At 40.3% G+C, this 16,337-nt stretch overlaps 1 protein-coding gene across 1 annotated transcript; it reads left to right on the top strand.

The window, feature by feature from the left end:
* Positions 1 to 8,318: 8,318 nt before the first annotated feature.
* LOC311225735 (CREB/ATF bZIP transcription factor-like) lies at positions 8,319 to 9,068 on the top strand (the record flags this gene model as incomplete). Its single annotated transcript, XM_084311129.1, has 1 exon — positions 8,319 to 9,068. The coding sequence occupies one exon, from the start codon at positions 8,319 to 8,321 to the stop codon at positions 9,066 to 9,068; it is 750 nt and encodes a 249-aa protein (XP_084167255.1).
* Positions 9,069 to 16,337: the final 7,269 nt, after the last annotated feature.

A 16,337-nucleotide genomic window follows, 5' to 3' on the forward strand; every position in this document is an offset into this window, starting at 1 on the left:
CAGCTAAAGAGATTGTGTTAGGGTTTGAAACCGACCTCAACAGCACGGCACAGACAGGTAGTTCAGAGTTAGCTCTGCAGATACTCCCAGCTTCAACTCGGAGTGGAAACGGAGAGAGAGAGAGAGAGCAACAACAGTCCAACAGTACACAGAGGCAGTGTAGTTCAGTCCCCCCTTAGCTGAGTCCAGAACGAAACAAAATGGTATTTCTTCAGTGTTTATCCAAAACACACAATTTAGCTGAGTCCAGTGCAAACAAAAACGATACTCTTCAGTGTTATCCAAAACACACAATTTAGCTGAGTCCAGTGCAAACAAAAACGATACTCTTCAGTGTTTATCCAAAACACACAATTTAGCTGAGTCCAGTGCAAACAAAAACGATACTCTTCAGTGTTATCCAAACACACAAAAACAGATAATCCAAAAAGGGTTTGGTTCCAACTCACCAAAGCGCAAACGCGTAAAGCGGGCAACGAGGCGCAGCTCCAAACGGAGGATCAAGGTATTCACCAGCGGCAATCCAAAGATGTCCTGGAGGGAAAGTAGACGAGGCACAACAACGAGGGGAAAGCAGGCAGAAGCAGTAGTATTCAAAACGACCCGACATCGATTGAAAGGAGGTCCCAGTATATGAAGCCTCTGGAGCGCTGATTAGAACACACATCAGGTGCGTGATGGTAATTGGTACTTGACCTAGAAGTGTGCGTTCGGCAACGGACCAATCCTCACAGAATCCTCACAGATTGGTTTTATCGGGTATCACAGTGGCTAAAAAGCTGATAGCATCACGATGGTTCCAACCGGAAAGAAATTGCCAAAAGGTCTGGATTATTACATATCTCGATGTGATCTATCAAGAAATATCTACAGCAAGAATTTTGGGTCTCAATGAATCCAAAATGACATTGTGGTTAGAAGTGGTGGAGAAAATAAAAGCTAGCATATAATGGTAATGTCTGGTTAGGAGCAAGGGAAAATGGATGGATTATCAAATGGGGGGTCCGGGAGGGGGGGGTACGAGCTGGAGCATATGTGTGTAGGTTTTTAGATAAAAGGTATTAAGGGTATATCCTATATAAGACAATTAACTAAAATGTGATTTCATTGGATGTGCACTGTCAACTAATGCTTGTATATCTTATCGTGTGTTGTCATGTTTGTTTATGTGTTTGTTTAAAAAAAATAATAAAAAAATAAAATACAAAAACAAGTTCTTTATTAAAGTGTCCTTTTTCCCTTCTTTTAAAGTTACCTTTTCTTCTGTGTTTAAAGTGACCTATAGTGCGTTTGTGTGTGAGCCAGTGTAGAATGTTGTGTTGTGTGTGTGTATGTGTGTGTTCATGTGTGCTTGTGTGTGGAGAGGTCAGAGTTCATTGTTCTGATGGCCTGAGGGAAGAAGCTGAGCCTTAGTCTCTCTGTTCCTCACGACGAGTACACGACACACAAGAGTAATAATTATTTGTATTTTCAGGCTGTATCGGCGCCTATACAGTCTTAAAATACAAATAATTATTACCCTTGTGTTCATCACATACCGCAATATACTGAGCACTGAGCACACATTAGGAACAAATGTAACGTTAGCGCCCACCACATCAAGTACGTCTACACAACATAAAAGAGTTGTTTGTAGGTCGGAAATGATGGAATAGATTTACCAACAAAAAAGGTGTTTAACCTGCTCATACCTTATTAAAAGCACGGGGCAGGAGCAGCACGGATAACGGTTCTGCATGTATCGTGCTTCCATTCAAACAGACGGCAACACACGTGAAGTCAAGTCTCACTCGCGTGAGACTTCCTCTCTAGATACTCTACCTGGCCGCGTCTATGCCTTCTACAACGCTGTTCGGTTTCCGGGTTCCTCTGATTGGCCACTAAGCCCACGTGACCGTGCGCTAGCACGCCCCCCTTATCGCCCACTCTCGCGCTGTGAAGCGGAAGAGCCAGCGGGGCGAGCTAGCAACTACCACTAAACAATAATAAGTCCTAAAAGGGCAAATAGTAAAATAATCAAAAACATTTTATGCTAGCAGTGGAAAGGTATTGTGGGGGGGTGGGAGGGCCGAGCGGGAAAGGTGGGCGTGGCAGTTTTTCCACAAAGGAATGATTTTAGTGAAGAATTAATTATTTCAATCAACTCAGAATCACAAGTTACCCAAGGCCAAGCTGAACATTTTAGATTTTTCGAAAATCGGTATTCAGTACCTCAACTTTGAGCAGTTGTTACGAAAAAACATACAGGATTTGAACTTCAACTTTTTAATACATCTTACTACACACCTTTACAAACACATTAGTGAATAAATTGATTGGTAAGGATTTAGTTTGCAGATCGGTCAAATATCTGATAAAATGCCCTTACTTAAAAGGAGAATATCAATTCTATTTTTTTTATGTCATCTTTGACGGTGAATAACACCATGCTAAAAAATACCCATTCTGCAATCTGTTAATAAAGTTTTCAATCAATTCCAGGCCACGACCCTCTCTCCAACCGTATTGTACCCATTCTGCAATCTGTTAATAAAGTTTTCAATCAATCACTCTCTACAACCGCACGTCAGCGCAGACGTACTTCGAGATACTTCCGTACTTTCCGCCAATCAGCGCGCGTCCTGTGGCTGGCAGGCACGTCCTGTGGCTGGCGGAAGTTGCCAGTGAGTGGATTCTCCGGGGATGCAGCTGGACCCTATTGCTATTCTCTGCTTCAAAGTGGTTATGCTTTGGCCCTCTTTCGAAGTGGGTTATGTTTAGAGTTTGGAATCAGGGCTGGTGGTCCATAAATATGTATTCTAGGAGAATATATGTAATGTGTGAACAATCGTGTGTGTACAAGGCGGACATTTCTATCCCAGAGCCCGTCGGAGCTAAACCAATCAGAGAGGGTCTTCGCTGTACGCGGGCTAGCCAATCAGAGAGCGTCTTCGCAAACTACGGTTACGAAAAGAAATCATGCAGACGGCGCACATGCGTGATTTAGAAACCTAGCCGCATTTCTGGCAAAACGCTCTCTGATTGGCCGACGCCTGTTTCTACACTGGTTAAGCTTAGGCACTCTTTCGAAGTTGGTTATGGTTAGAGTTTGTCTTAGAGCGTGACGGCAAGTTCTTTCGACGGTTAAGCTTAGGCACTCTTTCGAAGTTGGTTAAGGTTAGAGTTTGTCTTAGAGCATGGCGATAGAACGCCAGGTAGTTTGCAGGCTGTTTGACGTGGAAATGGGCATAGACACAGCTCGTCACGCGATTGGGCAAACGTGTCAGTGGCCAATCAGAGAGCGTCAGTCAGTGCCAATCAGAGAGCGTCTGCCAGAAATGCGGCTAGGTTTCGAAATCACGCGGCGCACATCGTTTCCTTATTCAAACATGATTTTCCGATTTTATGTTAAAACAAGAAGTTATCACGTTATAACGTGAAAAGTTTTATGTTAAAACAAGAAGTTATCATGTTATAACGTGAAACTTCTATGTTAAAACATGAAGTTATCACGTTATAACGTGATATGGATATTTCTTTTCTGTTTCTGGTGTGGCAGCAATACGCTTCCGTAGAATCACTTTATTCAAATTGAGGATTTAGTTTGAGGATATATATATATATTAGGGATGCTCGATATTGGCTTTTTTACCGATACCGATATTCCGATATTGTCCAACTCTTAATTTCCGATACCGATACCGATACCGATATCAACCGATACCGATATATGCAGGGTTTCCCCCCAAAAAAACGGAATAATTTCAGGTAACTAATAATTTCACTGGATGCATTCAAAAGGCTTTCTAAATGTAAGCATTATCTGTGCAAAATATTATAATTAAAAAAGTTAAAATTAACATTACATATCTCTTGTTGTTGAATTAAACCAACATGCATACTTTTGACAATAAATAAAATAAGAATTAATTCTTACTTGCTTGCCTGGGTAAATAAAGGTTAAATAAATGTAAAAAAAAAAAAAAAAAATGTTATTGTTTTTATTTTATTTTTTACCGATACCGATATTTTCCAATATCACATTTTACTGCCGATATCGGCCGATAATATCGGTCGGCCGATAATATCGGACATCCCTAATATATATATATATATATATATATATATATATATATATATATATATATATATATATCGGTATCGGTATCGGAAATTAAGAGTTGGACAATATCGGAATATCGGTATCGGTAAAAAAGCCAATATCGAGCATCCCTAATATATATATATATATATAAAAATTCAAATTTTTTATAATTTTTTTTTACTTTTTTAATTAAAAGCGAAGGTTCGAACATCCGTTCGAAGAACCCTGATGAAGTTTGAATCCCAAAAACAGGCTTCGGGGACTTCTTCTTTATTTTTTCCAGCAGTGTAAACGCAACATGGCATATTATTACTGCCCTCCTCAGTTCTATAATTCAAACAATTTTCCTTTATCTGCTCAGAATCCAATGAGGCAACAGAGGCTGCAAATGGTTCTCCAACCTCGAGCTGCCATTCACCCTCACCTCCGAGAGCGCTTTTTGAATGCCATTTCCGCACGATGAGCTCTTCTGTTTTCAAGTCATATTCTTCTGCCATTTCTTTCCCATCTGTAAAGAGATAGTGGATCTTCCTTTTCCTGCCGTTTATCAAAGCTGTTTTCTTTGATGATTTGAGCAGATCAGTCCAGCATTGCACAGCCATGCTTCTGTTGTAACAAGACAGCACTTCCTGATACAGCACGTAGCCACGGCAACCGAGGTCTTTTCTTCTTCTTCTTCTTTATTTTTTCCGGCAGTGTAAATGCAACATGGCGTATTACTGCCCTCCTCAGTTCTATACTGCGCCCACAATTGAGAAAAACATAAATAAGTATAGGCCTACAAAAAAATATATAATAATAATAATAATAATAATAATAATAATAATAATAATAATAATAATAATAATAATAATAATAATAATAATAATAATAATAATAATAATAATAATAATAATAATAATAATAATAATAATAATAATAATAATAATAATAATAATAATAATAATAATAATAATAATAATAATAATAATAATAATAATAATAATAATAATAATAATAATAATAATAATAATAATAATAATAATAATAATAATAATAATAATAATAATAATAATAATAATAATAATAATAATAATAAATAAAATAACATTATATGCCTCGTGCAGAAATGTCAGCACTGCCTCTGTGATCAGCTGGTGGTTCTCATTATTCAAGCCAAAGATTCGGGGACAGCCAAACATTATTTATATTATTCAAATGGACCTCAAACATGTTCTGTTGTGATGTCACAGTATGATGTCATAATAGAACATTCTAGAACATTTGTGATGTCACAGTATGATGTCATAATAGGACATTCTAGAACATTTGTGATGTCACAGTATGATGTCATAATAGAACATGCTAGAACATTTGTGATGTCACAGTATGGTCATAATAGAACATTCTAGAACATTTGTGATGTCACAGTATGATGTCATAATAGAACATTCTAGAACATTTGTGTTCTATATATACAACAATTCTCTCAGAAGATCTCATTGTGCATCTTGGAACGGTACTGAACAGTACTGAACAGATAGACTAAACAACATAGATTGAAGCCTGCATTTCTCAACCTAGGAGCCTTGCCTACCGGTTAGCTGTGGAAAGGTGAGTGTCCACAACGGCTGTCTACTTGAATACTGAATGTTAATATTGAATGAGACAATATGGAATACTGAATGTTAATTCAGATTGACAGTTGACATCATTTGACAGTTGACAGGGGGCTGGAAAGTTGATTTAATAAAAGAAAAGAGTCATTTAATAAGATGAATCACTTTATTCAAATTGAGGATTTAGTTTGAGGATATATATATATTAGGGATGCTCGATATTGGCTTTTTTACCAATACCGATATTGTCCAACTCTTAATTTCCAATACCGATATCAACCGATACCAATATATGCAGGGTAATTTCAGGTAATTAACATTACATATCTCTTGTTGTGGAATTAACACAACATTATGCATACTTTTGACAATAAATAAAATCAGAATTTGTTCCTACTTGCTTGCCTGGGTAAATAAAGGTTATAGAAATGTAAAAAATTTATTATTTTTTTTATTTTATTTTTTTGTTGAAAACCGATACCGATATTTTCCACTATCACATTTTAATGCCGATATTATCGGACATCCCTAATATATATTAAAAAAATAATATTACAATTATTTTATTTTAATTACACAACATTTGTGATGTCACAGTATGATGTCATAATAGACATTCTAGAACATTTGTGATGTCACAGTATGATGTCATAATAGAACATTCGCGATGTCACAGTATGATGTCATAATAGAACATTCTAGAACATTTTGATGTCACAGTATGATGTCATAATCAAACATTCCAGAACATTTGTGATGTCACAGTATGATGTCATAATAGAACATTCTAGAACATTTGTGATGGCACAGTATGATGTCATAATAGAACATTCTAGAACATGTGTGATGTCACAGTATGATCTCATAATCAAACATTCTAGAACATTTGTGTTCTATATATACAATTCTCTCAGAAGTTCTCATTGTGCATCTTGGAACAGTACTGATTCGGGGACAGCCTTACCAAACATTATGTATATTATTCAAATGTACCTCAAACATGTTCTGTTGTGATGTCACAGTATGCTGTCATAATAGAACATTCTAGAACATTTGTGATGTCACAGTATGATGTCATAATAGGACATTCTAGAACATTTGTGATGGCAGAGTATGATGTCATAATAGAACATTCTAGAACATTTGTGATGTCACAGTATGATGTCATAATAGAACATTCTAGACCATTTGTGATGTCACAGTATGATGTCATAATCAAACATTCTAGAACATTTGTGTTCTATATATACAACAATTCTCTCAGAAGATCTCATTGTGCATCTTGGAACAGTACTGAACAGATAGACTAAACAACATAGATTGAAGCCTGCATTTTTCAATCAAGGTGCCTTGCCTACCGGAAAGGTGAGTGTCCACAACGGCTAGCTAGCTGTTCTACTTGAATACTGAATGTTAATATTGAATCAGACAATATTGAATACTGAATGTTAATATTGAATCAGACAATATTGAATACTGAATGTTAATTCAGGTTGACAGTTGACATCATTCAGTTGACAGGGGGCTGGAACCAGATAATGTACAAAATAAAGGTTTTTCCGGTGCTTTAGACGTCGCTCTTTTATTTTGAAACCCCCCAACCGGAAGTATTTATGATGCTTCGCTATCTGCTTGTTATCAATGGGTTGGTTGAGAAGGGAAGTTTCATCTATCTAGGGAACCTAGCTACATCCGGGGTACAATGTTGCATAGGCTGCGCGTGGATGTTGCAGAAACATAAAGGCAGAGTGTCTGCAACATTTTGCGTTGTCGATGTTGCGTCGCAGTTGCTGTAGCATGTAGAGGCCTTCATCCCTCCTCTCTAAATTATCTCATGAGCATGCACACACATTGCTGCTACTTACACTGTAGGTTTAATTTTTTACCTTGTAAAAAACATATACCTTGTATTGTATAGTTTGTAGAGATTATTGTGTATTGTACTACGATTGAGGAGTCTGAAAAAACAAGCATCTCACGTTTTTCTGAATGTATGTATAGTTTTTCCTTCTGATTAGCACTATTACTAGTACTAATTTATATATTTTATATCCAGTTTAATAATCTGCACATTGTATATTACTATTGCACTTTACTATTACATTTGCACTTTTACTTGTGCTGTACCACATGTCTGCTGACTTGTTATACAGAACCTGTAATTCGCTTTGAATAAAAGCGTCAGCTAAATTACTAAATGTAAATGATGACAATACATTTCAATCGAATCTAAAATGGATACAGCTAACAATGTGCTACACCCTCCGGTACAGTATATACCATATATATATTTATACTTCCATATATTATATCTGTCTACATACCGGCACATGATCATTTTTACATAACTAAATACTATTTCTATATCTTACCTACTCTTACTAGTTTGCCGCTGGCCAGTATGACTTACTACCATAGTGTCTTAGTGGCGTTATGTCCTATTCTTTTTTTAGTTTCCATGTTATTAACATTAAATTTTGGTGACAATATACCTTTTCAAATGTCTTGATTTTGTTAGACTGAACATCGCACGTTGCTAACCCATCACATTTTCTTTTATGTCTTATTGTATACAGATAAGGAAATCCAAGTTGTCTTCTGGGAAACAAGTTTGTGTTCCCCGACCACAGTCCACGATGATGACCAGAAGGAGAAGTCGTGCTGTTGACAGCGCTGAGGACCAATATGTCGAGATCGAAGTCACAGATGCCGTACAAATCGAAGATCTCCAGAGTCCACCCGGGTCCCTGCCGTCGATAGACGCAGATGACGATCGCCTGGCCGACTTCTTCGGAATCGAAGACTTAGATTCCCCTCTCTTCGAGATGGGGTTGGACGAATTGGACTTCCGCGACGAATTGGGCTTCCGCGACGTCAAGGACTGCGATTCCGGCAACGAAGAAGAAGCGTCTTGGAGCCCTTCTCCAGAGAGGAAGCCGAGGGCCAAGGCCAGACACCACCAGTCCGGGAGCATGGTCAACAAAAACGCCATTGCCGCAAGGTTGAACCGCCAGAAGAAGAAGGAATACGTAGGCGGGCTGGAGAGCAAAGTGGACGTTCTGTCCGACGAGAACCACGTGCTCAAGCACGAGAACTCCCAGTTGAACAAGAGGGTGGAGGAGTTGGAGGATGAAACCAGGTACCTGAGGGCCGTGCTGGCCAACGAGAGCATGTTAGGCCAGCTCTTGTCCAGGCTGAGCGGTATGAAAATACTCTTCCAGGGGCACGACTCCAATGACCACGACTACGCCCTGCCCAAGAAGCGAGCGAAGGTGGAGGAGAAGGAGACGTCCGGTGGCGTGTGTCTGCACGTGGCCAAGAACTACGTCTCTGTGCAGTTCTGCACCAAGTGTGCGGAGAGCGCGAGCGCGTCGCTCAAACTGTAGGGTCAAGTACTTCTACTCTGTTTTTCAGACATACGAGACTGAACATGATAGAGCCTCGGTGTAATGAACTCCAGGTGTGAGTTGATGGAACGCTGAATTTGAATTTAGCCTCAGAATCATTACCTAAGAACTGCAGAATGTGACAAAAATCTCTCTCTCTCTCTCTCTCTTCTCTCTCTCTCTCTCTCTCTCTCTCTCTCTCTCTCTCTCTCTCTCAACAGCTTGGAATGATGGAATCATCCATGATAAATAAACTTTGACTTGAATGTGAAGTAACAATTTATGTTCATAGGGCCATTGATTTAAGATTAAATTAAAACTAGCTAGATAAATAATATTAATATGTGGACTTTAGACACATTTGTCTCCAACCTAAGAAAGACATACTATGTTGTTAACTTGCCACACCCCATGGGCTGGAGGACACAATCCCCCAGACTGACCTAATCAGTCACACAATAGTTTCATGTGACACACACACACACACACACACACACACACACACACACACACACACACACACACACACACACACACACACACACACACACACACACACACACACACACACACAGACAGACAGAAACCCAGGGTGGGGCCCTGACCCACCCCTGATCACAAGAGCATTGTTGTTAAAAACCTGTTTATCAAAGAAACCTTTGTAATACGTGTGATTTGGAGCAGCTCATTTTTGATGAGAAGAGGGGTCAACAATTTAGATAAAAACCCTGTTTGACCATTGTAAGGGACTCAGTCTAGAAGAGGCTGGGTCATGGATGGACGTCTTGTTACTGTGCTGTGGAAACCATGCTTGTACACTGCATTAAATCACTTTCTTCACCAACTGAGCCATTGCCTCTGAAAACCATCTCCAGTCTGAATTCTTCTTGAAACCAGCGCCCACTCTCATCAAAGGATACTTCAAATGAATGCCCATTCTTTCTCTAGAACAATACAGATTGACAAATGTTTCATTATGCACTATACAACTAAGGTTAATAAGTTATAATTAATATATCAATTGTATAAGATTTATTTAGGATAACTAAAGACAGGACTTTACTAAAGGTTGACACTCACAGTAATTTCTTCCAGAACAAGCTTAAAATACTTAAAATAGCAAAGGATATATGGTTGATCATTTGTCTGTCTATATCGTGTCTGTTTCGCTCTCTCTCTTTGTTCACACTATGGTGAGGCATGAGACATGGTGTTTACACATTCAAGTGGTTAGGGCTGGGCGATATAACGATAACAATAATTATTGCAATATATTTTAATAATCGATATTGGGAAAAGAAATATCGGAAAAAAAGAGAAATATCGGATTAAAAAAATAAATGTAAACCCAGAGACAGTGGACAGACTTGTCTTTCTTGCCTGCAACTTAAAGTAATGGCTTTGCTTGTCCAAATGACAATACTGACCAAATTGAGATTTATTTTTCTCTTGTCCATTTATTTTGTTTGCTTTCTAATGTAAAATACAGTTTGAAACCGTCTGTACACAGTAGGCTATGTGCTAGCAGAGCTAGTTTCCAGTCACGGTGCACATGTGCGGTGGTTTGTCCACCAAAAAAGTGCCAAAAGATAGAAAAGAAACTAACAGAGCCAGAACTGTTCAACTCCCCTGGAGCTACAGCCAGAAAGAGAAGCCTGTTTACTTTCGCTTTCAAACCAGCTGCAGCCTGAGAACTGGAGTGTGAGGGGATGTAACACTAAAGATGGCGGCAACGACAAAGAATTGCTGCAAAATAAACATACATCTGTTGTTTAAAAAATATATATATAATACTTATAACAATATCGATAATTATGGATATCGCGTGATATGATATTGTTATCGATATCATTATCACAATATCATTTTTGGCCATATCGCCCAGCCCTACAAGTGGTTATAGTGTAACAGAGTATTTTATGTTTCCCAAATAATAGATTCTTATCAAACTGGTGAACTACACGCCTGTAGCTCCTAAAGCTGCTAAAATACACATTTTGTTCACTGTTTTGTTTCTAGAAGTAGAGCAGGTGGAAACCCTAAGTATTACTCTCCCCAAAACCAAGACTTCTCCCCAAGCAGAAACAATTTATGAGTAACGCATACCTACTCCCATTATGGGCGGTAAGTGTGTACACAAAGTTAAAACACAGATATACACATTCTCTCCTCAAGTAGATAATGTTTTTTTTGGGTTATCAATTAATACAATTTTTTACATGTATTAACTCTAGAATTGCCACAGTTATCTACAATAGCAATGATAAAGAAGTGCCAACCACATATTATAATAATTCATCCAGTTTTCTTTTAAGTGTTTTGGTTAATCAGAGTGTTTACCAATCGTATATTATCGGGTTTTTTTGTTCCAAGTGTTATTTTTGATTACATCACTAACAAAATAATAAAAGAAAAAATACTCAGATTAATCATTTATTCAAATTGAGGATTTAGTTTGAAAAAAAAAATTATAAAACAAATATGAGAATTTTAATTTTTTTTTACATTTTTATTAAACACGAAGGTTCGAACGTCCGTTCTAAAAACCCTGACGAAGTTTGAATCACTATTCAAATTGAGGATTTAGTTTGAGGATATATAAAAAAAAAATTTAAGAATTTATAAAATTATTTTATTTAAATTTGTATTATTTTATTAAAAACGAAGGTTCGAACGTCCGTTCGAAGAACCCTGACGCAGTTTGAATCCCTAAAACAGGCTTCGGGGACAGCCTTACCATACATATTATTTATATTATTCAAATGGAACTCAAACATGTTCCGTTGTGATGTCACAGTATGATGTCATAATAGAACATTCTAGAACATTTGTGATGTCACAGTATGATGTCATAATAGCACATTCTAGAACATTTGTGATGTCACAGTATGATGTCATAATGAACATTCTAGAACATTTGTGATTGATTGATTGATTGATTGAAAAGTTTATTAACAGATTGCAGAATGGGTACAGTACAGTACAGCTCAATACATACAATTGTTAAGGGGATGCAGACCAGAGAAAGACTTTCGTCTTGTTTACATCAGGGTCCCCCATTTTCAATTCATCATAACATATATGACATACATGACATACAGATAGACAGTACTGCTACATCTATACATTTATGACATATCAGATTTGCAAATACAGTACTGTTTGTAATACAAAAAGTGTCCAGAAAAAGAGTATACATTTGACGTAGAAACTGTACATTGGAGGAGGTTGGGTAGGGTTGGGTGGGTGGGGTTGGTGGGTGGGGGCTGTACATTGGAGGGGGGGGGGGGTTGGGGTAGGGGGGGGGGGCACTGTACACTGGAATACTGACAAAGCCATACTTGGTAATTTACTGTACAACTGGGTTAAGACATTTGTAGGGGCCAGTTTCGAATTGCAGTCTCCCGTAGGTGTTCTTTGAGAGTGTTTTTGAAAGTGGGTAGTGATTCACATTCCTTTACAGCTTTGGGTAGGGCGTTCCACATTGATGTGGCATAATTGCGAAACGTGTTTAGTCCCTTGTTTGAGCCGAATCTGGGTTTAACATGATTTGTGGAGCTCCCTCTTGTGTTGTGATCGTGGTATTCACTGACCTTTGGGAAGTATTTTGACATGTCACAGTATGATGGCATAATCAAACATTCTATAACATTTGTGTTCTATATATATTCAACAATTCTCTGCAGAAGTGTGTGTGCGCCATCTCTCTCCCTCGTCGGACACACAAACTTGACTGCGTGTGTGTCGGGGTCGGGGACGTAGGCATAGTGTAACCCGACACTTCCTTAAACGGGGTTTGACAGGCAGAGAACTAGTGAGGAGAGAGAGAGAGAGAGAGAGAGAGAGAGAGAGAGAGAGAGAGAGAGAGAGAGAGAGAGAGAGAGAGAGAGAGAGAGAGAGAGAGAGAGAGAGAGAGACGGCGGGAGGGACTGCAGAAGTGTGTGTAATGTACAGACAACAACAAACACAGAACCGGACTGCGTGTATACTTTCGACAACAAATGTTTGTTTCCGCGTTCGAGTTTTGCGCTCTGATTGGCCAGGTCATGTGACATGTGCGCCAATCGTGGGACAGCAAGTTCTGCGCCTATTTCCGGGTCTAACAGCCTGCAAATTACCTAACGCCTGGTTTATCACTGGTCTTTCGCAGTTGGTTAAGGTTAGAGTTTGGAATCAGGGCAGGCGTTCTATCGCCATGCTCTAAGACAAACTCTAACCTTAACCAACTTCGAACGAGCGCCTAAGCTTAACCAGTGTAGAAACTTGCGGTCCCACGATTGGCGCACATGTCACATGACCAGAAACGCGCGTGGCCAATCAGAGACGCGGAAACAAACATTTGTTGTCGAAAGTATTCAGGCAACCGGACTACACAAGCAGATAGCGAAGCATCATAAATACTTCCGGTCGGGGGATTTTCAAAATAAAAGAGCGACGTCTAAAGCACCGGAAATACGTTTATTTTGTACATTATCTAACGTTAAAACGAACCTAAAGACTCGGTTGAGACAGCGACAGGATGATCCTATTCTGAGACCACAACACATTTCGCTGGCACTGCAGCACCTAGGCTTCAGCAGAATCCTCTGGCAATCATTGTAAGCAACCTGGAGCTTATGAAAGCTAGCCTGCATATTAAACTTGACCCACAGGGGGGCAGTATAGAGAGGAGTGCAATAATAGGCCCTAAACAGGTTAACTTTCACCCCAGCAGAGCAGAAATGGAACTTCTTCCTCAGCATGTTAGCTTGAGCGTACCGTACACACCGCTGTCGGTACATTTCATCATCATCACTCATTTGATCAGTAATAATAAATAATGTGACCCAAATATTTTGTACTACAGCAGACGGCCAGCACCAGCCCAGACAGATAGAAAGAAGGAAAATAAATATCCTTATCACTTTTAGTCCTGCAAATCAGAATGACACACTTCTTAGCATTGTATTTCACATCATACCTTACTCCATAATCAGAACAGATATTGAGCGGCTCTTGGAAGCGCACTACTACTTGGCGACAGGATGGCCAAATCATCAGCACACAACATTGTAGTCTAGGTATTTTCAGTTTGTCGGTTCACCATGTCTACTGTATGGTCTTTGCTACAGGAATAGCCATGTTTATGTAGCACCCTGAAAATATGCCTATTATTCAGAAGTGCTGACTTGCCTTTTATCTCCCCTTTGTGCACAAAGACATGTTGACTAGTTTCCATTGATATTCTCACGAACAATGACGCAAGCTCCTCCTTCTTCTATCGGCTGGAATATGGATTATAAACAGTATTTCTGGATCATATTCACCCATCCTTTTCCCTGTGTGACTAGTTGGCGGTACCAGCAGGGGGCGGTGGCAGGCAGAGAGTAGACGGGAGAGAGGCAGGCAGCGAGGAAGAGGGAATCACCTGGAGGTGGGGAGAACCGGAAGCTCTCTTCGGCGTGGGATGTAGCCGTGAACGGTCGCAGCTACAACGGGAGGTGCTTTGGAATAGCCCCGTTAAAGAACCACCAGAGAATCCCCGCCGGAGCGAGCAACGGGTTACGAGACATACTTGCTAGTGACGGGTTATCCTAGGAGTATCCGTGATAGTGCGTGAGTAAGAGAGACTGAGCCCCAGGACTGACGTCCATAGGTAGCGGGTTATAGTAGCAGCGTGACAGTATAAGTAGCATGCTGCTAACGGCTATATTGACTCCAGTGTACCCCGAGCGCGAGGCGCTGAAGAAGACCGGTGGTATAGTCCGCCACGTTGCGCAACAGTATAACCGTGTAGCAGTTGGGCTGTTTGGGACCCAGAGAGTATCGTCGCGCGTCGACCCAGAGCCGGCTGTCAACAACAACCAGGCTTCGCCGGCGTTCGACAGCTGATCTGCACCGGCTGTCTTCAGAGCACGGGAGTTCTTCCGTCCAGCAGAGGTCGCCATCACCCAGCACATGCTCTCAGCCAGCTACTGCCTCTGCTCCAGCCCCGCTTGCTGGCGCTCATGACGAGAGCGTTCAACGCCATCTTGCTACCCGGGCGGTGGGGGCGCGGCACGGCCGCCATCTTGGTTGAGTACATTAGGGCTTCGGTGCCCAGGATCTTATTGCACATTTCACAGTGTGTCGCGGCCTAAAGGGCGAAGAGAATTGTTGTTTGAACCGAACGCTAACAGCAGCGTGGAGAGGCAACCCCAAACATTAGAAGCCGGCTTTAGCTAGGACTTTTGTTTGGTAAAGTGGGCCCACTTTTTGATTTCCTTTGAGTGTGATAACGTGTTTGTTCTTTAATAATATTTTCCCATCTAATTAACCCTTTCCCTGTGGGGAGGTTACAGACCTGGTGCATCATAAGTAAAGCCTTAGAGAGGTACTGTTCTTGCCATATAATTAAAGCCTGATAGAGGTATTACACATGGTACCGACCCAGGCGTGGGTGATGAGTCAAACATATTGAGGTATATTATCCCTGATACTAACCCAGAGGTGGGTGTATAATATACGTGTCTATGAGGTATTGAGTTACAAACGGAGCTATAGTGGGACTTCAGTCCATTTGGCCACTCCTATTAAATCATTGTAACTAAACCGTACAACTAACATTAAACATTAGATGGGATTCTGTGTGCATGTCCATTCCTGTGCCCAGTATTAACTCTTTTGGTGTGGGTAACGTATATATGATTAACCCCTTCCTACCCAACTCTCCCCTTTTCATTGTAAGGTTTCTAGTGGTCATCAAGGGAGGGTACTGCTTGCGGGAGGAACGAATCTATTTAGGCATATCAGTCACTATGTGTGGGAGGGCCCACGGAGGTAATCAGGGAAGTGAGAGCGAGTTGGGGAGTACTGCTGACCGCCCCGGAGAGGCGAGGAGGACCAGAGTACCAAACCAGGTTGGTAAATCCCGGGCCCCATTCACTCCCACTACCGGGTCCCAGTTTGACGCTCCAGGCCCAAAGACGAGGGTGCAGTCAGACGGAGCTCTACTGTGTCCAGCTACCTTGTGACTGCCAGCAACCGTTCCCACGAAGCAGGGATAATCCACCCTGCTACATTTAGTAATACTATAGTAAGTTGAAAACAAGAAGGGGTAAGGCTGCCACACCTAGCCAGTGTATGAAAGTTAGTCTTACCTTTTCAACAGGGATATCCATCACTTAAAATCCAAAAATGCTAAACACAAATGATCCAGCAGCCACAATGTCTCTCTCTCTCTCTCTCTCTCTCTCTCTCTCTCTCTCTCTCTCTCTCTCTCTCTCTCTCTCTCTCTCTCTCTCTCTCTCT

The sequence above is a fragment of the Notolepis coatsorum genome (genome assembly GCF_963971535.1).
Source record: "Notolepis coatsorum genome assembly, chromosome: 3".
Classification (NCBI taxonomy): domain Eukaryota; kingdom Metazoa; phylum Chordata; class Actinopteri; order Aulopiformes; family Paralepididae; genus Notolepis; species Notolepis coatsorum.